Source organism: Microcaecilia unicolor, chromosome 10, assembly GCF_901765095.1.
Source record: "Microcaecilia unicolor chromosome 10, aMicUni1.1, whole genome shotgun sequence".
NCBI lineage: Eukaryota > Metazoa > Chordata > Amphibia > Gymnophiona > Siphonopidae > Microcaecilia > Microcaecilia unicolor.
This window is the reverse complement of record NC_044040.1, coordinates 14502977-14524448: the sequence shown is the minus strand read 5'-3', so window position 1 is coordinate 14524448 and position 21472 is coordinate 14502977. Positions and strand designations below refer to the sequence as shown.

Below are 21472 nucleotides of genomic sequence, written 5' to 3'. Positions count from 1 at the left end.
CTCCCTCTTTTCTTTCGCATTCTCCAGTAAATTGTCTCTGTTCCCTGGAAACCTGAACCAGTAGTGAGTGAAAGCACTAGAGCCAAGAGGCTGGAGATTTGCTTATTCTGCTGAAAAATAGAAAGGGAAGGGTGGGGGGGAGTTGCCCATTGGACAGTAGTAGAGCGTAGTTGTCCCCGATGGCCAGCCCTGTCTTTCAGCTTTGGAATTGTAAATAAGGGACTTTATACCCATGACCGGGACCAGTCTGCCTTGTAGTTAACCCTTTGCATGGAGCGTAACAGGATGCGCCAAACTGGTTTTGCTTAGTTTGCAAGCAGAAGAGCAGCAAAGTGGACCCTAATGTAACTCATGGAAGCATCATCTGAGATAAAGTAGGCATCCTTTTGTACAATCAAGCGCCACTCTGCTTGCCTTGAATGTCAGGACTCACTTATACGTCAGTGCAAACTCAAACAGCTGGAGCCGTGTCTGTTTATAGAAAGCTCAGAAAAATCAAATCCTCTAAACACCCGGCAACACAAGAAGCGTTGATGCCCTGGTTCCTTGAGGTGTATGTTCCTGCTAATCCTAATTACCGTTACTTCACATCTGAAAGTAAATAGTAGGCGTGTGCATTCATTTGAAACGACATTGGAAGTGCCAACATCATATCCCATGACATTCAAGCATGGGCAAATGAAAACGAGCAGAAAATAACCACGAAATTTCATGCCGGCAATAGTTCATGCATGCTCCTCTGAAAAAGCATATTTCGCAAAGAGTGTGCACTCTTTCCCGATAGTGCATACATACCCAAACCATCGTGCATGTGCAATTAATGGGAGAGAATTCACAGTCTTCTTGAATAGTGTGAATTCTTCACAAATAATCATATTCTTTTGAAAGAGTGTACACTCTTACCGACATTGCTCCCGTGAGAACAGAATGATAAAAAAAAGAAAGACAAAAACAAACAAACAAACATCCCTGGAAATGACACAAAATGAAAATATTCTAGCTACATCCTAGTAGATAGTCATCCTGCTATGTAGCTAGGCCTTCGTCCTCTCTACTACTACTACTACTACTTATCATTTCTATAGCGCTACTAGACGTACGCAGCGCTGTACACTTGAACATGAAGAGACAGTCCCTGCTCGACAAAGCTTACAATCTAATTAGGACAGACAGGACAAATAAGGGATAAAGACAAAGAGTAGCAAGATTCTGGAATCCCAAGGAGTAGCAAGATTCCGGAATCCCAAAGAGCAGCAAGATTCCGGAATCCCAAAGTCTACTACTACTACTTATCATTTCTATAGCGCTACTAGACGTACGCAGCACTGTACACTTGAACATGAAGAGGCAGTCCCTGCTCGACAGAGCTTACAATCTAATTAGGACAGACAAATAAGGGATAAGGACAAAGAGTAGCAAGATTCCGGAATCCCAAAGAGTACCAAGATTCCGGAATCCCAAAGAGTAGCAAGATTCCATGCAGAAACTCAAAGAATAGCAAGATTCCGGAATCCCAAAGAGTAACAAGATTCCATACAGAATCTCAAATACTACTACTACTACTTGTGATTTCTAAAGCGCTACTAGACGTACGCAGCGCTGTACGCTTGAACATGAAGAGACAGTCCCTGCTCGACAGAGCTTACAATCTAATTAGGACAGACAAACAGGACAAACAAGAGATAAGGGAATATTAAAGTGAGGATGATAAAATAAGGGTTCTGAACAAGTGAATAAGGGTTAGGAGTTAAAAGCAGCATCAAAAAGGTGGGCTTTTAGCTTAGATTTGAAGACGGCCAGAGATGGAGCTTGACGTACCGGCTCAGGAAGTCTATTCCAGGCACATATGCTCTCTTCTGGATTCCAGTTGGTTGATAGAGTAACGAGCCACTATTCATATCTGATGTTCAAGGTTCACGTAACCTGGACAGCCCTTTTCATAAACTGAGATACCAGCACACATATGCACATGTTTGACCCTGGTAAGCTATCATAGTGAACGCAACACAAAATGTAGCATCCAATTTAGGAGATGATTTTTCCTCACAGGAAAGAGAAGCAATATCTGGTAATGCACCCTCCCTCCCCCCTCCCACCCCCACCCCAACCATTCTGTTTACTGCAGCTCTTCTATATCTCCCACACCCAACATCCTGCTCAGTACTATACCAAGGGTGGAGCAGTGAGGGCGGTCCACCCCAGGTGAAGGCAATAAGGGGGTGCACCGAGCATTTGCAGGCTGTTGGATCCACCAGTCCCCTGCCCCCCTCTGACATTACTTCCTGTCCTGAGGCAGGAACCAGCAGAGCAGACAGCGTGTGACTGCTCTGTGCACCCCCTGCTAGGAGGAAGGGTGGTGGGAGTGATGCACCTCGGCATGAGGGGGAGGGGGGAATGTGGTACCAAGCCAGGTACGCCACCGATCCTGCTCCATGTTTAAATAACTTAAGCGGTAAGGATTTCTGCACATACATAGGCAGACCGATTAACCCCCAGATTCTATAAATGGTACTCAAAGTTGCATGCAGATTTGGGCATGTGCAATTTAGGGGCGTAGCCAGACTTCGGCGGGAGGAGGGTCCAGAGCCCGAGGTGAGGGGGCACATTTTAGCCGACCCCCCCCCCCCCCTGCCACCGACCCTCTCGCCCCCCCCCCCCCTCCCGCTGCCAACCCGCCGTCGCCTACCTTTTCTGGCGGGGGACCCCAACCCCCGCCAGCCGAGGTCCTCTTCTTCCCGCAAAAGGCTTCCTTCTGTTTCTGATGTCCTGCGATGTCAGAAACAGAAGGAAGCCTTTTGCGGGAAGAAGAGGACCTCGGCTGGTGGGGGTTGGGGTCTCCTGCCAGCAAAGGCAGGCAACGGCGATGGTGGGAGGGGGGGGCCAGGCCCCCCTGGCCCCACGTAGCTACGCCACTGGTGCAATTTAATTGAGTAAGGAGCCACTTACTGCCAATAAGTGCGTATTAACAATCAATTATTGGCACTAATTAGCAACCTTTTGGATTTATGTGCGCATCCTGCGAAATGCTATTCTATAAAGATGAACGCGCAAATCTTTTATTTCGTAACTGAAAAGGAGGCGTGGCCATGGGAGAAGCATGGACGGGTCAGGGGCATTCACTAAAGATGCATGCAGTGTCATTAGGTGTAAATCCTCATGCCCAGAGTTGTGCACGGATCACGGCGCTACGCACTGTTCAGAGTGCTGTTTTTGGAATAGTGATCAGTGTGCATTTTTTTCAGCGTCCAAATGTGGGTGTCATTTATTGAATCCAGGGCTTTTTTTGAGGGGGTACTTGGGGGGACTGAGTACTGGCACCTTTTCCATTGTCTGCTAAAATTGACTCAAGGACCCCAAGTTTTAATGAAAGAGCTCAGGTTCTACACACCAATTCTGCCTTGTCATAGACTCTGCGACTGGTTGCAGGGAGTCTGGCTATTGTAGGGTGGGTCCCTCAGTGATCACCTCACCCCTGAAGGGTGGCCTAGCATTTGAGTACCGGCACCTTTTTTACTGGTAAAAATGCACTAATTGAATCTAATCCTAAATGAAGTAATGGAGCATGTACTGATGACTCACAGTATTGTATCAATACACAAACTACAGTGGTACTAATATGTGATATCATGTGATATAATTCACTGGACACCAAAATTTATTGTGACACCAGTTCTACCATGTAGTATCTTCTGATGAGTGGACTAATGCCAAGGTTGCAGCTTAACATTTTCTGGACTTTATTATGTATTTAAATGTACAGGATAGGAAGTCTCAGTGTCTCTTTTCTGCATGGATAACTCCCAGGAATAACATGATTCTTTGGTTGCCTTCATGCTTCTTTCCAGGACGGAGTCAGTTGCAGAGAAGATGCTCACCAATTGGTTTACGTTCTTGCTGTACAAGTTTCTGAAGGTACGGAGGAGGGAAAGGGGTGGAAACTGAAAGCAATAGATAACCTACAGACTTCTAAGGTCTGTGCCCTGAAAATGGTAGATACAAATCAAGGTCAGGTATACAGATAAAGTAGCACATATGAGTTTATCTTGTTGGGCAGACTGGATGGACTGTACAGGTCTTTCTCTGCCGTTATCTACTATGTTACCATCAGGGGCATTTTCGAAAGAGAAGGGCGCCCATCTTCCGACACAAATCGGGAGATGGGCGTCCTTCTCTCAGGGTCGCCAAATCGGCATAATCGAAAGCCAATTTTGGTCGTCCTCAACTACTTTCCGTCGCGGGGATGACCAAAGTTCCTGGGGGCATGTTGGCAGTTTACCCAAGGTGGGATGTGGGCGTGCTTAACAGATGGGCGTCCTCGGCCGATAATGGAAAAAAGAAGGGCGTTCCTGATGAGCATTTGGCTGACTTTACTTGGTCCCTTTTTTTTCACAACCAAGCCTCGAAAAGGTGCCGGAACTGACCAGATGACCACCAGAGGGTATCGGGGATGGCCTCCCCTTACTCCCCCAGTGGTCACCAACCCCCTCCCACCCTAAAAAAAAAACTTTAAAAAACTTTTTTGCCAGCCTCAAATGTCATACCCAGCTCCATCACAGCAGTATGCAGGTCCCTGGAGCAATTTTAGTGGGTACTGCAGTGCACTTCAGGCAGGCGGACCCAGGCCCATACCCCCCTACCTGTCACACTTGTGGTGGTTAATGTGAGCCCTCCAAAACCCACTCGAAACCCACTGTACCCACATGTAGATGCCCCCCTTCACCCCTTAGGGCTATGGTAGTGGTGTACAGTTGTGGGGAATGGGTTTTGGAGGGCTCAGCACACAAGGGAAGGGCGCTATGGACTTGGGAGCAATTTGTGAAGTGTACTGCAGTGCCCCCTAGCGTGCCCGGTTGGTGTCCTGGCATGTCAGGGGGACCAGTGCAGTACAAATGCTGGCTCCTCCCACAACCAAATGCCTTGGATTTGGTCGTTTTTGAGATGGGCATCCTCGGTTTCCATTATCGGTGAAAACCGAGGTCGCCCATCTCTAAGGTCGACCTAAATGTTGAGATTTGGGCGTCCCCGACCCTATTATCGAAACGAAAGATGGACGCCCATCTTGTTTTGATAATACGAGTTTCCCCTCCCCTTCGCGGCGCTGTGGTTAGAGATGGGCGCCCTTAGAGATGGTTGTCCCCATTCGATTATGCCCCTCCACGTTACAGAGGACTCTGTGGTTTTAGACTTGATCTGCCTTTGGTGGCTTTAGCCTCACTGGGAGGAACTGATTCATATTACTTCATTATCTGAAGCCATGACAATATTCATAAAGAAAGAAAGAATAAGTGAGGCAGTGAGGAGGAAACTCCATAGCAGGTCAAGGCACCAGAAATTTAACACAAACACAGATTAAGCCAAGCTAGGACAGAGCAAGTGTTGACAAAGTGATGTCCTTGTAGCTGGTGTAACGCAGCAATGCAGTCTGGAAATAAAAGAATCATGGTTTCCCTGTCCTCTTTTTCTTTCTAAATTAAAGTAAACACAACAGACTGGTACGTAATTGTACCTTTTACATACCATTTAACAGACAACATATTGACAAAATAAAATTTTTACAGTTTCCCCCCCAATGCAACCCCTTACTTCTCTTTAGTGACCTTTCTTTATTAGTGTTGCAGACTTCACTGGCTCCCTATCCATTTCCGTATACAATTCAAGCTCCTCTTATTGACCTATAAGTGCATTCACTCTGCAGCCCCTCACTACCTCTCCACCCTCATCTCTCCCTACACTCCTTCCCAGGAACTCCGTTCACTAGGCAAATCTCTCCTAATTGCACCCTTCTCCTCCATCGCTAACTCCAGACTCCGTTCCTTTTATCTCGCCACACCTTATGCCTGGAATAGACTTCCTGAGCCATTACATCAAGCTCCATCCCTGGCCGCCTTCAAATCCGGGCTAAAGGCCTACCTGTTTGATGCTGCTTTTAATTCCTAACTTCTCACCTGCTCGTAACCTTTATCTTGTCTTCCTCCCTTCAATAGTCCCCTTTCCCTACGTGTCCTATCTGTCTGTCCTACCCTTATTCCTCCTGTCTGTCTATCCTGATTTAGATTGTAAGCTCTTTTGAGCAGGGACTGTCTTTTCTTCATGTTCAATTGTGAAGCGCTGCCTACGACTGGTAGCGCTATAGAAATGATTTATAGTAGTAGTAGAAGCCTGCCCTTGAAGATCAGCAACACGGCCGCGCAGGCTTCTGTTTCTGTGAGTCTGACGTCAGACTCACAGAACGTCAGACTCACAGAAACAGAAGCCTGCGCGGCCGCGTTGCTGATCTGCAAGGGCAGGCTTCTACATGGAATGCTGCTAGCGGAATAGCAACATCAACATTCCATGTAGAATCTCAAATAGTAGCAACAGAATCTCCAATCGTAGGAACATTCCATTTAGAATCATTCCTATGTGTCCTATCTGTCTGTCGGACCCTTATCCCTTATTGGTCCTGTCTGTCCTGATTTAGATTGTAAGCTCTTTTGAGCAGGGACTGTCTTTTCTTCATGTTCAATTGTGAAGCGCTCCGTACGACTGGTAGCGCTGTAGAAATGATTTGTAGTAGTAGTAGAAGCCTGCCCTTGCAGATCAGCAACACGTACGTGCAGGACGTCAGACTCACAGAAACAGAAGCCTGCGCGGCCGCGTTGCTGATCTGCAAGGGCAGGCTTCTACATGGAATGCTGCTAGCGGAATAGCAACATCAACATTCCATGTAGAATCTCAAATAGTAGCAACAGAATCTCCAATAGTAGGAACATTCCATTTAGAATCATTCCTATGTGTCCTATCTGTCTGTCGGACCCTTATCCCTTATTGGTCCTGTCTGTCCTGATTTAGATTGTAAGCTCTTTTGAGCAGGGACTGTCTTTTCTTCATGTTCAATTGTGAAGCGCTCCGTACGACTGGTAGCGCTGTAGAAATGATTTGTAGTAGTAGTAGAAGCCTGCCCTTGCAGATCAGCAACACGTACGTGCAGGACGTCAGACTCACAGAAACAGAAGCCTGCGCGGCCGCGTTGCTGATCTGCAAGGGCAGGCTTCTACATGGAATGCTGCTAGCGGAATAGCAACATCAACATTCCATGTAGAATCTCAAATAGTAGCAACAGAATCTCCAATAGTAGGAACATTCCATTTAGAATCATTCCTATGTGTCCTATCTGTCTGTCGGACCCTTATCCCTTATTGGTCCTGTCTGTCCTGATTTAGATTGTAAGCTCTTTTGAGCAGGGACTGTCTTTTCTTCATGTTCAATTGTGAAGCGCTCCGTACGACTGGTAGCGCTGTAGAAATGATTTGTAGCAGTAGTAGAAGCCTGCCCTTGCAGATCAGCAACACGTACGTGCAGGACGTCAGACTCACAGAAACAGAAGCCTGCGCGGCCGTGTTGCTGATCTGCAAGGGCAGGCTTCTACATGGAATGCTGCTAGCGGAATAGCAACATTAACATTCCATCTAGAATCTCCAATAGTAGCAACATTCCATTTAGAATCATTCCTATTTGTCCTTCTACCCTTATCCTTATTGGTCCTGTCAAGTCAGTCCTGATTTAGATTGTAAGCTCTTTTGAGCAGGGACTGTCTTTTCTTCATGTTCAATTGTGAAGTGCTGCGTACGACTGGTAGCGCTGTAGAAATGATTTGTAGTAGTAGTATATAATCCAACATATTTTTGAAGGCTCTTTCCGCATAGCCAGGTCCCTCCAATACGTAGAGCAGAGGGCTTCAAAACCAACAACACTGATATCTTAAGAGTAACAATGGCAATGAGCAGAAGTGATAATGTTGACTTTCAGTGACTTAAATTCTGCTCGGGTGGAGTTCAGGGGGAACAAAGGGCCACATTGATAGTTGTTCCCATGTCTTCTAAGATGAACTTCCCCCACTCTGAGGGTCCTTTCCATAATTGTTGCTTATTAGTCTAAATTTAACACCAAACCTTGGAGAACAGTTTTGTAACAATCTTATTGCAATAAAGAGCATAATCAAAGAACAAGCCTATACAGTAACACAGTAAATGATGGCGAAGACCCGCGTGGTCTATCCATTGTGCCTAACAGGGTGGCCAGAGCCGTGCCCACCACTCTGTGAGGCCTCCAGTCACCCATGCTTAAACAACCTATGGAGTGGAAGAGTGGCCTAGTGGTTAGAGCAGTGGCCGGTTCAAATCCCACTGCTGCTCCTTGGGCAAGTCACTTAACCCTCCATTGCCTCAGGTACAAACTTAGATTGTGAGCCCTCCTGGGACAGAGAAATATCCAGTGTACTTGACTGTAACTCACCTTGAGCTACTACTGAAAAAGGTCTGAGCAAAATCTAAATAAATAGGGGTCTGTAATTTGAATTTCTGCCACTGCTGAACAATGACCAGACTTCACAGGGATGGTTGTAGACAATCTGGAGTAGGCTATATATCATGGTAATATGGAGGCTTCACCAGGGTAAGGAGTTCTGCTCCTGAAGAGCCTCAAGCAGGCTTGGATTTTAAGACACTCAAATTTTTATCGGGCACTTGTCCCGAGAATTAAGTTCATTTGCATAATTTTGGTCATCCTGAAACCAAGGGAATTGATATTCAGCCTGTAGCCATCAGAGGTTTTTAACCCTGGATATTCAATGCCAGATCATATCCGAGCACTGGCATTGAATATCTAGAGCAGAGATGGACTGACCCGAGGGCACAGAGCAGTTGGGGGACCCAGTACATCCTCCCCACATGACCAACATCTCTCTCCCCTCCATCACCCGGTCTTGTACTCCCCCTCTCCCACTCCGGTATCTCCCCTGTCTGCCTCTCCCCCCCCCCCCCCCCCTGCATTTACCTCAAAAGTTTCTTTTTCTGTAGAAGGTCCCAGCATAGGTTGTCGGCCACTGACCAGAACCTTCTTTATGCTGCGGCCTGCCCCTTTCTGATGTAACTTCCTGCTTCCGCAAGGGTGGGACGTGGCAGGCAACCTATGCTGTGACCCTGTACGGAGAAAGGAACTTTTGATGTAAATATGTGTGTGTGGGGGGGGGGGGGGGAGAGCTGTTTTAACCCTGGATATTTGAAGCCAAGACCATGCACGATTCCTGGCACTAAGTATCTGGGTAGACCTAGCAGTTAAACGGGCACTGACTGATATTCAGATTGGTGCTTGGTTAACTCACAACATAAAGAGGTCCTTTTACCAAATGGCAGTAAAAGGGAACCTGTGCGGTGGAATTGGCGAGCGGGTTTGCCATGCACTGAGGCCCCCTTTTACCGCTGCTGGTAAAAAGTTTTTTTTTTTTTTTGTTAAGGAAGGAAATGGCTATGCAGTAAGTTAAACACTTGCTGTGTGACCATTTCCTGTGGGGAGGGGCCATTACCTTCTGTTGAAGAGGTGTTAGGGGCTCTGGCGGTAGCTCAGCAGTAATTGAGTAGCTTGTGGCGCTGCTCGATTACCGCCGAGCAATGTCCCGGTGCTAGAAAATGTAAAAAAAATATTCTTCTGACTTTTTAAATCACTTTGAACATCGACACCATCTGTTTTTTATGACATGAAATATTCCACAAGTCATTTCAAAACTAATTTTTTTTTGCACTGGAAATCATTAGATCAGGTCACCTACCAAGAATGGTGGAACTTATTCTTTCAGACTTATAAATATGAAACATACCTTGCAAAAAAAAAAAATCATTTACATTTGCTCTGCACGAAAAGAAATGCTTCCCACTTTTATCTTACTTCAAAGATTCCTAGTGTGACATGTTGTGCTAAACAACGCTTAACTGCTCCTCTTTAGGTACATATGGCCTTTGCATGTAAAGTATCTTTGCTATGTACCTTCCCCCCCCTTTGTTCTCTCCCCCCCCCTTTATTGATTTCTTACCAACTTTGTACAATTGTTCACTGTTACATAGTTGTTGCTTCCTGTTTGTATTTGTGTTGAAAATCAATAAAAATACTAAGACCAGAACTATCAAAAATCCAACTTTAAGCAACACAATCTAGTCCTTCTCTGTCTTTCCCAGTGCCTGGATCCATTGGTGTCTTGGTTTTAAACCTCACATTTACATTAGCTATAATTAAGATCAGGGCACCTAGCGCGCTGCCTACAGTTTGAGCTCTGACAAGATAAATTTTACCGCCCGTGTCTGGTGGAAATAACACATGAAATAGTGTTAATTAAACAAACAAATAATTAGACAACAGATATATATTTGTGCCTGCCTGCTGGGTCTGGGACTGTACATTTCACATCAAGAACCCAATTGTGAACTGTTAAAGAGATTGATGATCAGATTTATATGGAAATGGACCCAAGCTATCGGACTAATTTATGGGGCAGGCCAAAAAAGTGGGCTTTGTCTCCATTTGTTTTCTCCTGTAGGACTTGTCTTGGGTTGTTGCATATGGAATTATGCAAATCTATTCTGCGTTTCTGCAGTGTGTTCCTGGGGGCATAAACTCAGAATATATCCCACACTCTTGCCCATCGCATATACCCAACTTCTTTCTAAGTCTCCGACCACAGCTGCATTGCGCTATGTGCGATACAAACATGGAACATTACTGCAGAAAAAGACCTAGGCAGACCATCCAGTCTGCCCACGCACCCCAGGTGCTCAGCTCCCTAGTTCCTTCCTCCCCCTCAGCGATCATGTGTTTCTGTTTCATTCTTTATTTACTGAATCCACAGTGGGGTTTTTTATCAGTCAGTCTCCAAATTGCTCAAACTTCATGTGTGCAATACTGGTGAGCAAAAAAGATGTGGAGGGGCATAATCAAAAGGGGCGCCCAAGTTTTCCTGAGGACGTCCTCACAGGACGTCCCAGCGAAGGGGCGGGGAAACCCGTATTATCGAAACAAGATGGGTGTCCATCTTTCATTTCGATAATACGGTCTGGGATGCCCAAATCTTGACATTTAGGTCGTCCCTAGAGATGGTCGTCCTTAGACTTGGTCATTTCTGATTTTCGGCGATAATGGAAACTAAGGATGCCCATCTCAGAAACGACCAAATGCAAGCCCTTTGGTCATGGGAGGAGCCAGCATTCGTAGTGCACTGGTCCCCCTGACATGCCAGGACACCAACCGGTCACCCTAGGGGGCACTGCAGTGGACTTCAGAAAATGCTCCCTGGAACAAGGTTTCTATGGAACTTTGGAAGGCTAAGTGCTTTGAAAATATGCCTCTATGTATGTTACTATGTAAATCAAACTTGGGTATACATTTAAAATATCACATACCATGTAAAATGAGTTTATCTTGTTAGGCAGACTGGATGGACTATGTTACTATCAGGCTTATTTTCGAAAGTGATCGCCGGCGATCTTCCGACATGAATCGGGAGATGGCTGGCGATCTCTTAAAAGCGGTGAAATCAGTATAATCGAAAAGTGCTTTTTTGACACCTTCGCCGCTTTCCCGTCGCCAAGCCGGCAAAAGATCAAGGGGGCGTGTCGGCGGCATAGTAAAGGCGGGACATGGGCAGGCATGGGCGTGGCTACCAGATGGCCAGCTTTTGCGGACAATGGAAAAAAAAGCGGCGTTAATCAGTATTTCGCCAGGTTTACTTGGTCCTTTTATTTTCACAACCAAGCCTCAAAAAGGTGCCCCAACTCACCAGATGAGCACCGGAGGGAATGGGGGATGACCTCCCTATACTCCCCCTAGTGGTCATCAATCCCCTCCCACACTAAAAAAATAAAACTAAAAACCTTTTTTGCCAGCCTGTATGCCAGCCTCAAATGTCTTACCCAGCTCCCTGACAGCAGTATGCAGGTCCCTGGAACAGTTTTTGTTGGTTGCAGTGGACTTCAGGCAGGCAGACCCAGGTCCATCCCCCCCCCCCTACCTGTTACACTTGTGGTGGTAAGTGTTGAGCCCTCCAAACCCCCCCAAAACCCACTCTACCCACATGTAGGTGCCCCCTTTCACCCATAAGGGCTATGGTAATGGTGTAGAGTTGTGGGGAGTGGGTTTGGGGGGGATTTGGGGGGCTCAGCACCCAAGGTCAGGGAGCTATGCACCTGGGAGCTATTTGTATATTTAAAAAAAAATTTTAGAAGTGCCCCCTAGGGTGCCAAGTTGGTGTCCTGGCATGTCAGGGGGAACAAGTGCACTACAAATGCTGGCTCCTCCCATGACCAAATGCCTTGGATTTCGCCGGGGTTGAGATGGCCGGCATTTTTTTCCATTATCGCTGAAAAACAAAACCGGCCATCTCAAACCCGGCAAACTCTGGCATTTGGCCGGGCTAAACCGTATTATCGGAAAAAAAGATGGCCGCCATCTTTTTAGATAATACGGTTCTGGCCAGCTGTTGCGGCACCGCAAAAATAGATCGCCAGCAATCTATTTCGCCGGCGCCGTTCGATTATGCCCCTTCACATTACTCTTTGGGATTCTACATGGGATGTTGATACTAATTGGGATTCCGGAATCTTGTAACTCTTTAGGATTCCAGAATCTTCAGAACTTTTAGTACAAAAAAAAGTGCTGGGCAGACTTTTACGGTCTGTGCCCTGAAAAAGGTAAGGACAAATCAAACTCGAGTATACATTTAAAGTATCTTGTTGGCCAGACTGGATGGACCGTATAGGTCTTTATCTGCCGTCATCTACTATGGCTAAGCACCCCCAATAATTTTGAAAAGTTGGCTCCCGTGATCAGAACTACAAGTCCCTGCATGCAATGGGGAAAAAACCCAGGACTGGATCAAACCTGTCGGGTGAATCATCCAGTTGGCAAACTGGAGTGGAGGAGTGGCCTAGTGGTTAGGGTGGTGGACTTTGGTCCTGGGGAACTGAGTTCAATTCCCACTTCAGGCACAGGCAGCTCCTTGTGACTCTGGGCAAATCACTTAACCCTCCATTGCCCCATGTAAGCTGCATTGAGCCTGCCATGAGTGGGAAAGCGCAGGGTACAAATGTAAAAAAAATAAAATAGATACTATTGGAGATTCTACATGGAATGTTGCTATTCCACTAGCAACATTCCATGTAGAAGGCTGCGCAGGCTTCTGTTTCTGTGACGTCAGACTCACAGAAGCAGAAGCCTGCGCAGCCATATTGGTGATCTGCAAGGGCCGACTTCTACTTGGAATATTGCTAGTGGAATAGCAACATTCCATGTAGAATCTCAAATAGTAGCAACAGTGGAGGAGTGGCCTAGTGGTTAGGGTGGTGGACTTTGGTCCTGGGGAACTGAGTTCAATTCCCACTTCAGGCACAGGCAGCTCCTTGTGACTCTGGGCAAATCACTTAACCCTCCATTGCCCCATGTAAGCTGCATTGAGCCTGCCATGAGTGGGAAAGTGCGGGGTACAAATGTAACAAAAATAAATAAATATTTAGATCCCATCTCAGCTTATTGTGATTCTGCTAAGCCACCTTGAGGGCAAAGTTCAAAACCATTCCCTGCCCTGTTTGTGGCTTAAATTAGGTACCTTGTTCAAACTTTACCCTCATAGTTGAAGGAGTTCCTGCAGGAGACGTTTTGTCAGGATATGCTGCAGTGCACATACTTTCAAATTTTCTAAATTACATACATTGCTTTGGCTGGAAAGAGGACTCAGGGGAAAGCGAGAACAGCTCTCTCTCCCTTGCACTTTTCCTGGGTCAGTAGCCAAAGCAAAATGACTTCAATTATGGACACAAACCCTCTGGGTAACCAGTACCCACAAAGCTTGTACCAGTGCGGCCAGTTTAATTATTGCACCCTTTATCTCCTGAGATCCAGCCATAATACAGTGAATTAGAAGAATTCACACTGCAGGTTGCGAAAAAGCTTGTTTTCCACTCAGTCACTCACCTTCTTGCTGTTGGCCAAAAGACAGATCTGATAAGGACCAGAGGCAGGCCAGCAAGAAGCAAGGCATTGCTTGCAGATAAACTAATTACACGGCAGCCAGGTACCAGAAGCAGGGAAGCCTTTCTCCAAGATTATTAATGTTTTCTTCAGGATTTACTAGAAGAGAATCTGGCCTGTGTCCTGCACGTGTTTGGATCACAAATTAAGTGGCAAAGGGGGATAGGGGTGGGGGGAAGACTAGAATAGCCATCAATAAAGGAAGGTACTAGGAAGGAGGAAAAACCCGATACTGAACTAGAACAATAAATGAAGAGGATTTGGGAAAGAAAAAGACAAAGCAGTGGGACGAAGAAACATGAAAGAAGTGCGTTCTTGCTTTAGATAGCATCTGCCATGTTGCAGACATCTGAAAAATGTTCCGAAACAAAGAACTGGAAAATGAAGAAAAGACCATAAAACGTCTTTGTTTTCTGATACTGCAATGTTCTGCTCTGAGCCTGGGGGTGGAATCAGCTGCAAAATATATGTTATAAATGTGTTGCAGTATTTTAACAATGAAATAACACAGAAGTGCTCTGGCCATCAGCTGATAACACCAACGTTTGAAACGTGTTTTCTGCTGTTCAAATCAATTAAGTAGACCTTAACTTATAGTGTGGGGAATACTTCTATCATCAGTTCATTATCTTCCCAAACACATATTTATTGACTTAATTTCCTTTAAATTCATCAAAAGAAAAAAGCAACACTGGGCCTTCAGATCTAGGACAACAGGAGTACTTTATTAATCAATGACCCGACACGGGCCGTGTTTCGGTGCCAACAAAGGCGCCTGCCTCAGGGGTCGATGTACTGTTGCAATGACGTGCAGATGACAAAACACGAGTGCCTTAAGGCACTGCGAAGTGTTCTACTGTATTCGCTATGGCGAAAAAAACGCTAATAGCGCTGGCTCCAACAAAGAACCTTCTCCTGTGTCGTATTTGATTATATGTTGTTGCGCCGGAAAGCGCTAAAAAGCGCCGGCTCCGACAAAGAATTTTCTCCTGTGTGGCAAAAAATATTTAACAGTGTCGCTACCAATCATTACTTCTTAGTACTCAGGGATCCTCAGATTTTCAGACATTTTCCACCATGCGGGGATTGTACCCCAAATTGGTAATGGTGTCCTTTACATCCTCATGGATCAACCCGTATGTAACTTTTTTTTCAATTTCTTCAATTTTCCTATTTTATATAATCATTATTTCAATCTTATAAGCGTTACTTAGCTTCAGATTTAAATTCTTCTGTTCAAAGGCATTGAGGGTAATTAAAAGGATGAGCGCTTGGTTTACTTGTACCGCAACCAAGATCTGTAATAATCTATGCCCTAATTCAAGAGTCACTCGATTCTCTATCTGCCACCTTTTTCTTAAATATTAGTATAAGTTTTCCTGATATATAGTATGTTTTGCCTCCATATTGTGGACTAAAGATGAGCATAAGATCATGATTTGATTTAATTATATATGTAATAACTATTTTTCCTTATATTATAATGACTAATAGTCATCTTTGCTATCTCAAGAATTATACTTGAAATATATTGTAAATGTGATAAAAAATAAAATTAAAAAAAAAGGATGAGCACTTCAAGCATATAGGAGGCCCTAAGCCTCGGAAAGTTTGATCATTAAACTCAAAAAATATGATAACACAACTTTCAACCCTCCCTCCAAAAAAGACAATTCTGTAAATAGAGGGGGTCCTTTACTAAGATGCACTGAAAAAAATGGCCTGCGCCAGTGTAGCTGAGTGTTTTGGGCGTACACAGATCCAGTTTTCAGCGCGACTGTAAAAATGCCTTTAAAAAATTTTTGCCGAAAATGGACGTGCGGCAAAATAAAAATTGGCGCATCCATTTGGGTCTGAGACCTTACCGCCAGCCATTGACTAAGCGGTAAGGTCTCTCGTGTTAACTGTGCGGTAATTGCCTACGCACGTCAAGTTTGACTTACCACTCAATTTTCGCCGTATGCCAGAAAATAAAATAGATTTTCAGGCGCCAATAGCGGACACATGTCAAAAATGAAATTATCACACGGGCCACGCAGTTGGGTGCATGTAGGCACCTGCATGGCTTAGTAAAAGGGCCCCACAGAGAGCTTGCTGTTTTCCTTAGCACATAAGCATCGCCATACTGGGAAAAGACCAAGGGTCCATCAAGCCCAGCATCCTGTCTCGACAGCGGCCAATCCAGGCTTCAAGAACCCGGCAAACCTCCCCCCCCCCCCCAAAAAAAAAAAATGTTTAATAATGTTCAATGGACTTTTCCTTCAGGAATCTATCCAAACCCCCCTTAAATTCTGTAAGGCCAGCCGCTGCCACCAAATTCTCCGGCAACGAGTTCCAGAGTCCAACTACACGCTGAGTAAAGAAAAACTTTCTCCTATTTGTTTTAAATCTACCATATTCTAGCTTCATCTTGTGTCCCCTGGATCTATTATTGTTTGTAAGGGTAAACAACACTTCACATCTGTCTGCTCTACTCTGCTCATTATCTTGTAGACTTCTATAATATCACCCCTCAGCCGCCTTTTCTCCAAGCTGAAGAGCCCTAACCTTCTTAGCCTTTCCTCATAGGGAAGTCGTTCCATCCCTTTATCATTTTCGTCACCCTTCTCTGCACCTTCTCCATTCCAATCCCTAGATCTATGTAGACCTGAGGCTCATAGGATCCGATATACCAGTATCTGCTTAGCTGATTCTTCGTTGCATTCTTCCAGGGTGGATGATGTGGACATCTTTCTTTCTTTGGTTATGAAGCTGTAAGACTTCTTTTAAGGATTTTGATGCTTCATGGTATGAGATCAGGATGTATTATAAGAGCAAACGTGTTCGGCTCATATTCAAAAGAAGTTGTTCGTTCATTGGTGGCAGTTGAGTGTATAACTTCCCTACCCATTAATTATAGCCTCTATGGGGATAATTTTATAAACAGTGTGATAAGTTGAGAGCCTACTAGGCATCCAACTGTAGGCGTGGAAATGGATGATAACAGTAGTTCAGTGCCAAAACAGGGGTAAAATGACAGGTACGTGTGTAAATTCCCTTAGGCGCTATTCTTATTTATTTATTTATTTATTATTTCAGTCATAATATACAAGCATCCACTTGTTATATGAAACAGGGAAAATTATTACTATAAAGAAAAAAATATATAATAATGCATTTATCCCTTCCTTAGACCACCAAATTCAGGAGAGTGGCTAATAAGACGAGGAGATCAAATTAAGTAATCATTAAAATTAAGAAGAAAGGCCGAAGCCTAAATATTAGCCAAAGCTATATAATCTTAAACAACCGATTATGCAGATATTACATTCCTAGTCACCCTCTTCAGGTCCAGAAAGGATCTAAGCTGTTCTGGTGCAAAAAATGACATATGTGGTGATGGCAGTTCTCTTGCTGGAGTTTGCAAGTCCTGAAGGGAAGGGAATCTCGAACCCTCCCGAGATGGTTACACTGGACGCCCTCTGGCAGGCAATTGAGAGGCTGAGCTCTTCCATTGATAGATCAACTCAGGAACCTGTGAATTTGGTATCTACAGTGGGGCAGCTTTCTAAGTCGGTGGACAAACTGCAAAGGGGGGGACCACTTATGCCATGTCTATGGCTGGTGTGAGTAACTGTACCTAAATGGGCATTCCTACAGTTCTTGCATGCACTTATATTTATTTATTAAATTTATATGTATTTATATCCCACATTTTTCAAACTGGTTCTGTTCAATGTGGCTAGCAAATAAAGTTTGAAGGAGCGAGATTATGTTGCAAAGATTTGACGTTACAAACAATGAGGTTTAGAGGATTACGACATGAAGGGGATGACATTGGGGAAGTTAATACAGTGAAAAGATTAAGTCAAAGGGCTGGGAAGTCCAAGATAAATAATAAAATAGGAAACAATGAGATGGCATAATGGTTGAGCGTGATGCGGTTGGTACTTCGTGGTAGCTTGGTGTGGAACGTTTTGTGTATGTTTTGTTGACCTTTGTTATCTTTGGATAGAATTTCCTGAACAAGTAGGTGAGGAGTTTTCAAAAGCTGGTGTAAGAGGTCAGGGTTTTTAGGGACCTGGGCAGTGAGTTCCACCACTTGGTGCTTTGGTAAGGGAGCTCACTGCATGCACCAACTTATAGATGAGATTGTGAAATCTCGGCAATGGAGGGTTCAGGTAGTTCCTTGCTTCTGAGTTATGTTCTTCAGTGGTAGATGAACCGGGGTTGACATATATGCAGAGGCATCGCCAAAGATCATTTGGTCTACTGTGGTGCATAGTTTGAAGGCTACGCGTGCTTTGATCAGGAGCCAGTGTAGGGCCTGGAGTAGTGGGTTCGCTCTATCAAAGTCTGTTTTTTGGAATATGAGTCAAGGTTTTTAGGGACCTAGGCAGTGAGTTTCCACCACTTGGTGCTTTGGTAAGGAAAACTCACTGCATGCACCAACTTATAGATGAGTTTGTGACATCTCAGGCAATGGAGGGTTCAGGTAGTTCCTTGCTTCTGAGGTTTGTGTTCTTCAGTGGTACCCTGTTTCCCCGAAAATAAGACAGTGTCTTTTGCTCCCAAAGATGCACTAGGTCTTATTTCAGGGGATGTCTTATTTTCAGGGAAACACAGTAACATGATTGGATTATTGCAGTTCTTTACTCCAAGGCTTACCTCAATATCAGCTGGCAGAGGATACAAGCTGTTCAAAATACCGTACTGCAGTAAAATTGCAGCTTCTTAGAGAAAATGGCCACTGCAACTTTAGCAGTAGCTTCCTAGAATTTTAGCAGCCTTTTAATTTCACAGCAGCAGGACAAGAAGTCAGCATTAAGTAAATTAAGGGGGAAGCCTTGATACAGCTTGGTGAAACATGAGTCGGCACAACAATCCCTCTACAACGAAAAAGAAGGAGACTGAACAGTACAGTGCACAGAATCTCCATTTACCTACCGGAAGATAAGTACAAGCATTCTAAGTAAGCTTAGTCCTTAGGGTTCCTAATACCCCCTTCTTCCCTTTCCCCCCATGTACCTTCTGTTGGGACACTCACACCAGTTTTAAAGATGTTCAGGAGGCTGCCGAATGTCTGTGGGGAAGGGCAGCGGCGGCTCGACTTCAGCCTTTCCCTTCAATGTCCCACCCTCGTGGAAACAGGAAATACCTCATCAGAGGAAGGCGGGACACTGACGGGAGAGACTGGACTCGAGCTGCCGCAGCGACTTAAAATAACAGCTGAGCTTTAAACGCAGAGCGGGCGTGTCCGGAAATGGAATGGAAGGTAATATGTCGAGGAGTTGAGGGCGGTCTCAGACGGGGGGCGGAGGCGGAAGATACAATTTGGAGCTAGGTCTTACTTTCGGGGAGGCCTTATATTTAGCAATTCAGCAAAACCTCTACTAGGTTCTTATTTTCAGGGGATGTCTTATTTTCAGGGAAACAGGGTAGATGAACCAGGGTTGACATATGTGCAGAGAGGCATCGCAAAGATCCATTTGGCCTACTGTGGTGCATAGTTTGAAGGCTACGCCTGCTTGATCGGGGAGCCAGTGTTAGGGCCTGGAGTAGCGGGCTCACTCAATCGAAGTCTGTTTTTTGGGAATATGAGTCTGACGCCCGTTTACATTGCAAATTCCACATTTAGGCATGACCGTTTACACTCGCCATAGACAGGATGTAGAATTGGGTACATACTAGTATTTCTGAACGATTTGCACACAAATGTGCCATTATTGATACTAGCTGAGCGCCCAAATTTTGGGTGTCTAAGTTTTAGCACTCTTTATAGAATTGCCCTCTATGGGACGGATTCAGTAACTGTGCTGGAAAGATCTGTACTGAACTAGCATTTTATAAAGGGTGTTCTGTGCTGAGTCCCCTTTATGAAATACTAGCTTAGGGTGGATTTCGCTCCTAACTTTAGGCGCCAGCATTTACGCCTGCTGTAAATGCTGGTGCCTCATTTTCAGCAGTTGGGCGTGCAAACGACAGTATTCGATGACATCATGTCTAACTTCTAGGAATGCCCCCTGATCCGCCCCAGGGTCGCCGAGAGACATGGCCAGGCCCGGGGCAGAACCGGACCGCTGCACAGCACCCCCATCTCACACTGCCACTCCCGCTTACCCCCTTACCTTTCCGTCTCTGCCTCCAAGGAGGGGGGGGGGGACCCGGCACCGGGAAGCGCAGGCCATTTTTCAGCGCACCTTAGTAAAAGGACCTCTCAGTGTGTATATACCAGTAGTCTTATTGGAAAGTACATATGTATTTGCTAAACGTCTATTCAGCATCATTGACTATCCTTATAGCAGCACTGTATATACAGAGTAAGTAAAAGGCCACTGCATTATTACAGATGCTGCTGTGGTTGTATATTGACTCCATTGTGTATAATTTGTCTTGTTTATGGTATATTTATTGTTGAATGGTTTATTATCTCCCTTAAGCATAAATTGAAGAGGATGTCTATAAATCCTGACCGCCTCTGGAAACGAAAGAGCTCTACTTCTTAGTGGGCCTCCACACCAAGCACGGTTTTGCTAATCCTAGAACCTGAAGTACAGAATGTGGATCAGAATAGCTTTATTTAGTCTCCATATTCCAAATAATGGTGCTCATTTAAATTGACACTCAAAAATTCCATGCCACTTTTGCCCCAGAGCACAGCAGAAGGCAACACTCATCATCATATCATTAATGTCAATATCAACACACACTTATATGCTATCGCCCTCCCCAATCGGGTCCAGTGCAGTTTACACCATCTGATTCCGTCTTAAAAACAGAAATGTTATAACCCTAAATATACCAGGCATGGATAAACATATTAAAAAGAATCAACAAAACAAATAACTCTTAATTTTCTTACGAAAAGAAAGGTAGTTAACGTGAGTTCTAATATTAATAGGAAGCACATTCCAATAAGGTATTGTAAAATCAGAAAAAATGGTTTTAACTATCTTAAAAACTCAGACTCCCTTCAAAATAGCCAAATGTAATATCAGCAGGTTATGTAATCTCTAAGGAAACCTGCATAAAGGAACACAAATCAAATTGTTAAGTAGAGAAGAGGAAAGACCATAAGTAGCTTGAAAAGTAGGCGTGGAGGGGCATAATGGAACGAGGTGCCCAAGTTTTCATGAGGGCGTCCTCGCAGAACGGCCCCGCAAAGGGGCGGGGAAACCCGTATTATCGAAACAAGATGGGCGGCCATCTTTCGTTTCGATAATATGGTCAGGGACGCCCAAATCTCAACATTTAGGTCGACCTTAGAGATGGTCGACCTAAATGTTGAGATGGTCGACCTTAGAGATGGTCGTCCCTGGTTTTCGGCCATAATGGAAACCGAGGACACCCATCTCAAAAACGACCAAATCCAAGCCCTTTGGTCATGGGAGGAGCCTGAAATCGTAGTGCACTGGTCTCTCTGACATGCCAGGACACCAACCGAGCATCCTAGGGGGCACTGCAGTGGACTTCACAAAGTGCTCCCAGGTGCATAGCTCCCTTACCTTGGGTGCTGAACCCCCCCAAAATCCACTCCCCACAACTGTATACCACTACCATGGCCCTAAGGGGTGAAGGGGGCACCTACATGTGGGTACAGTGGGTTTCGGGTGGGTTTTGGAGGGCTCACATTTACCACCACAAGTGTAACAGGTGGGGGGAT

The 21472-nt window shown here is 45.0% G+C and overlaps 1 protein-coding gene across 1 annotated transcript in view; it reads left to right on the top strand.

Annotated features, from left to right (window-relative positions):
* LOC115478998 (plexin-A4-like) overlaps nucleotides 1–21472 on the top strand; it is a 950498-nt gene that overhangs the window by 794341 nt on the left and 134685 nt on the right. Inside the window, 1 exon segment of the mRNA XM_030216702.1 lies at nucleotides 3846–3912. Within this exon segment, the coding sequence (XP_030072562.1) occupies nucleotides 3846–3912 (67 nt within the window).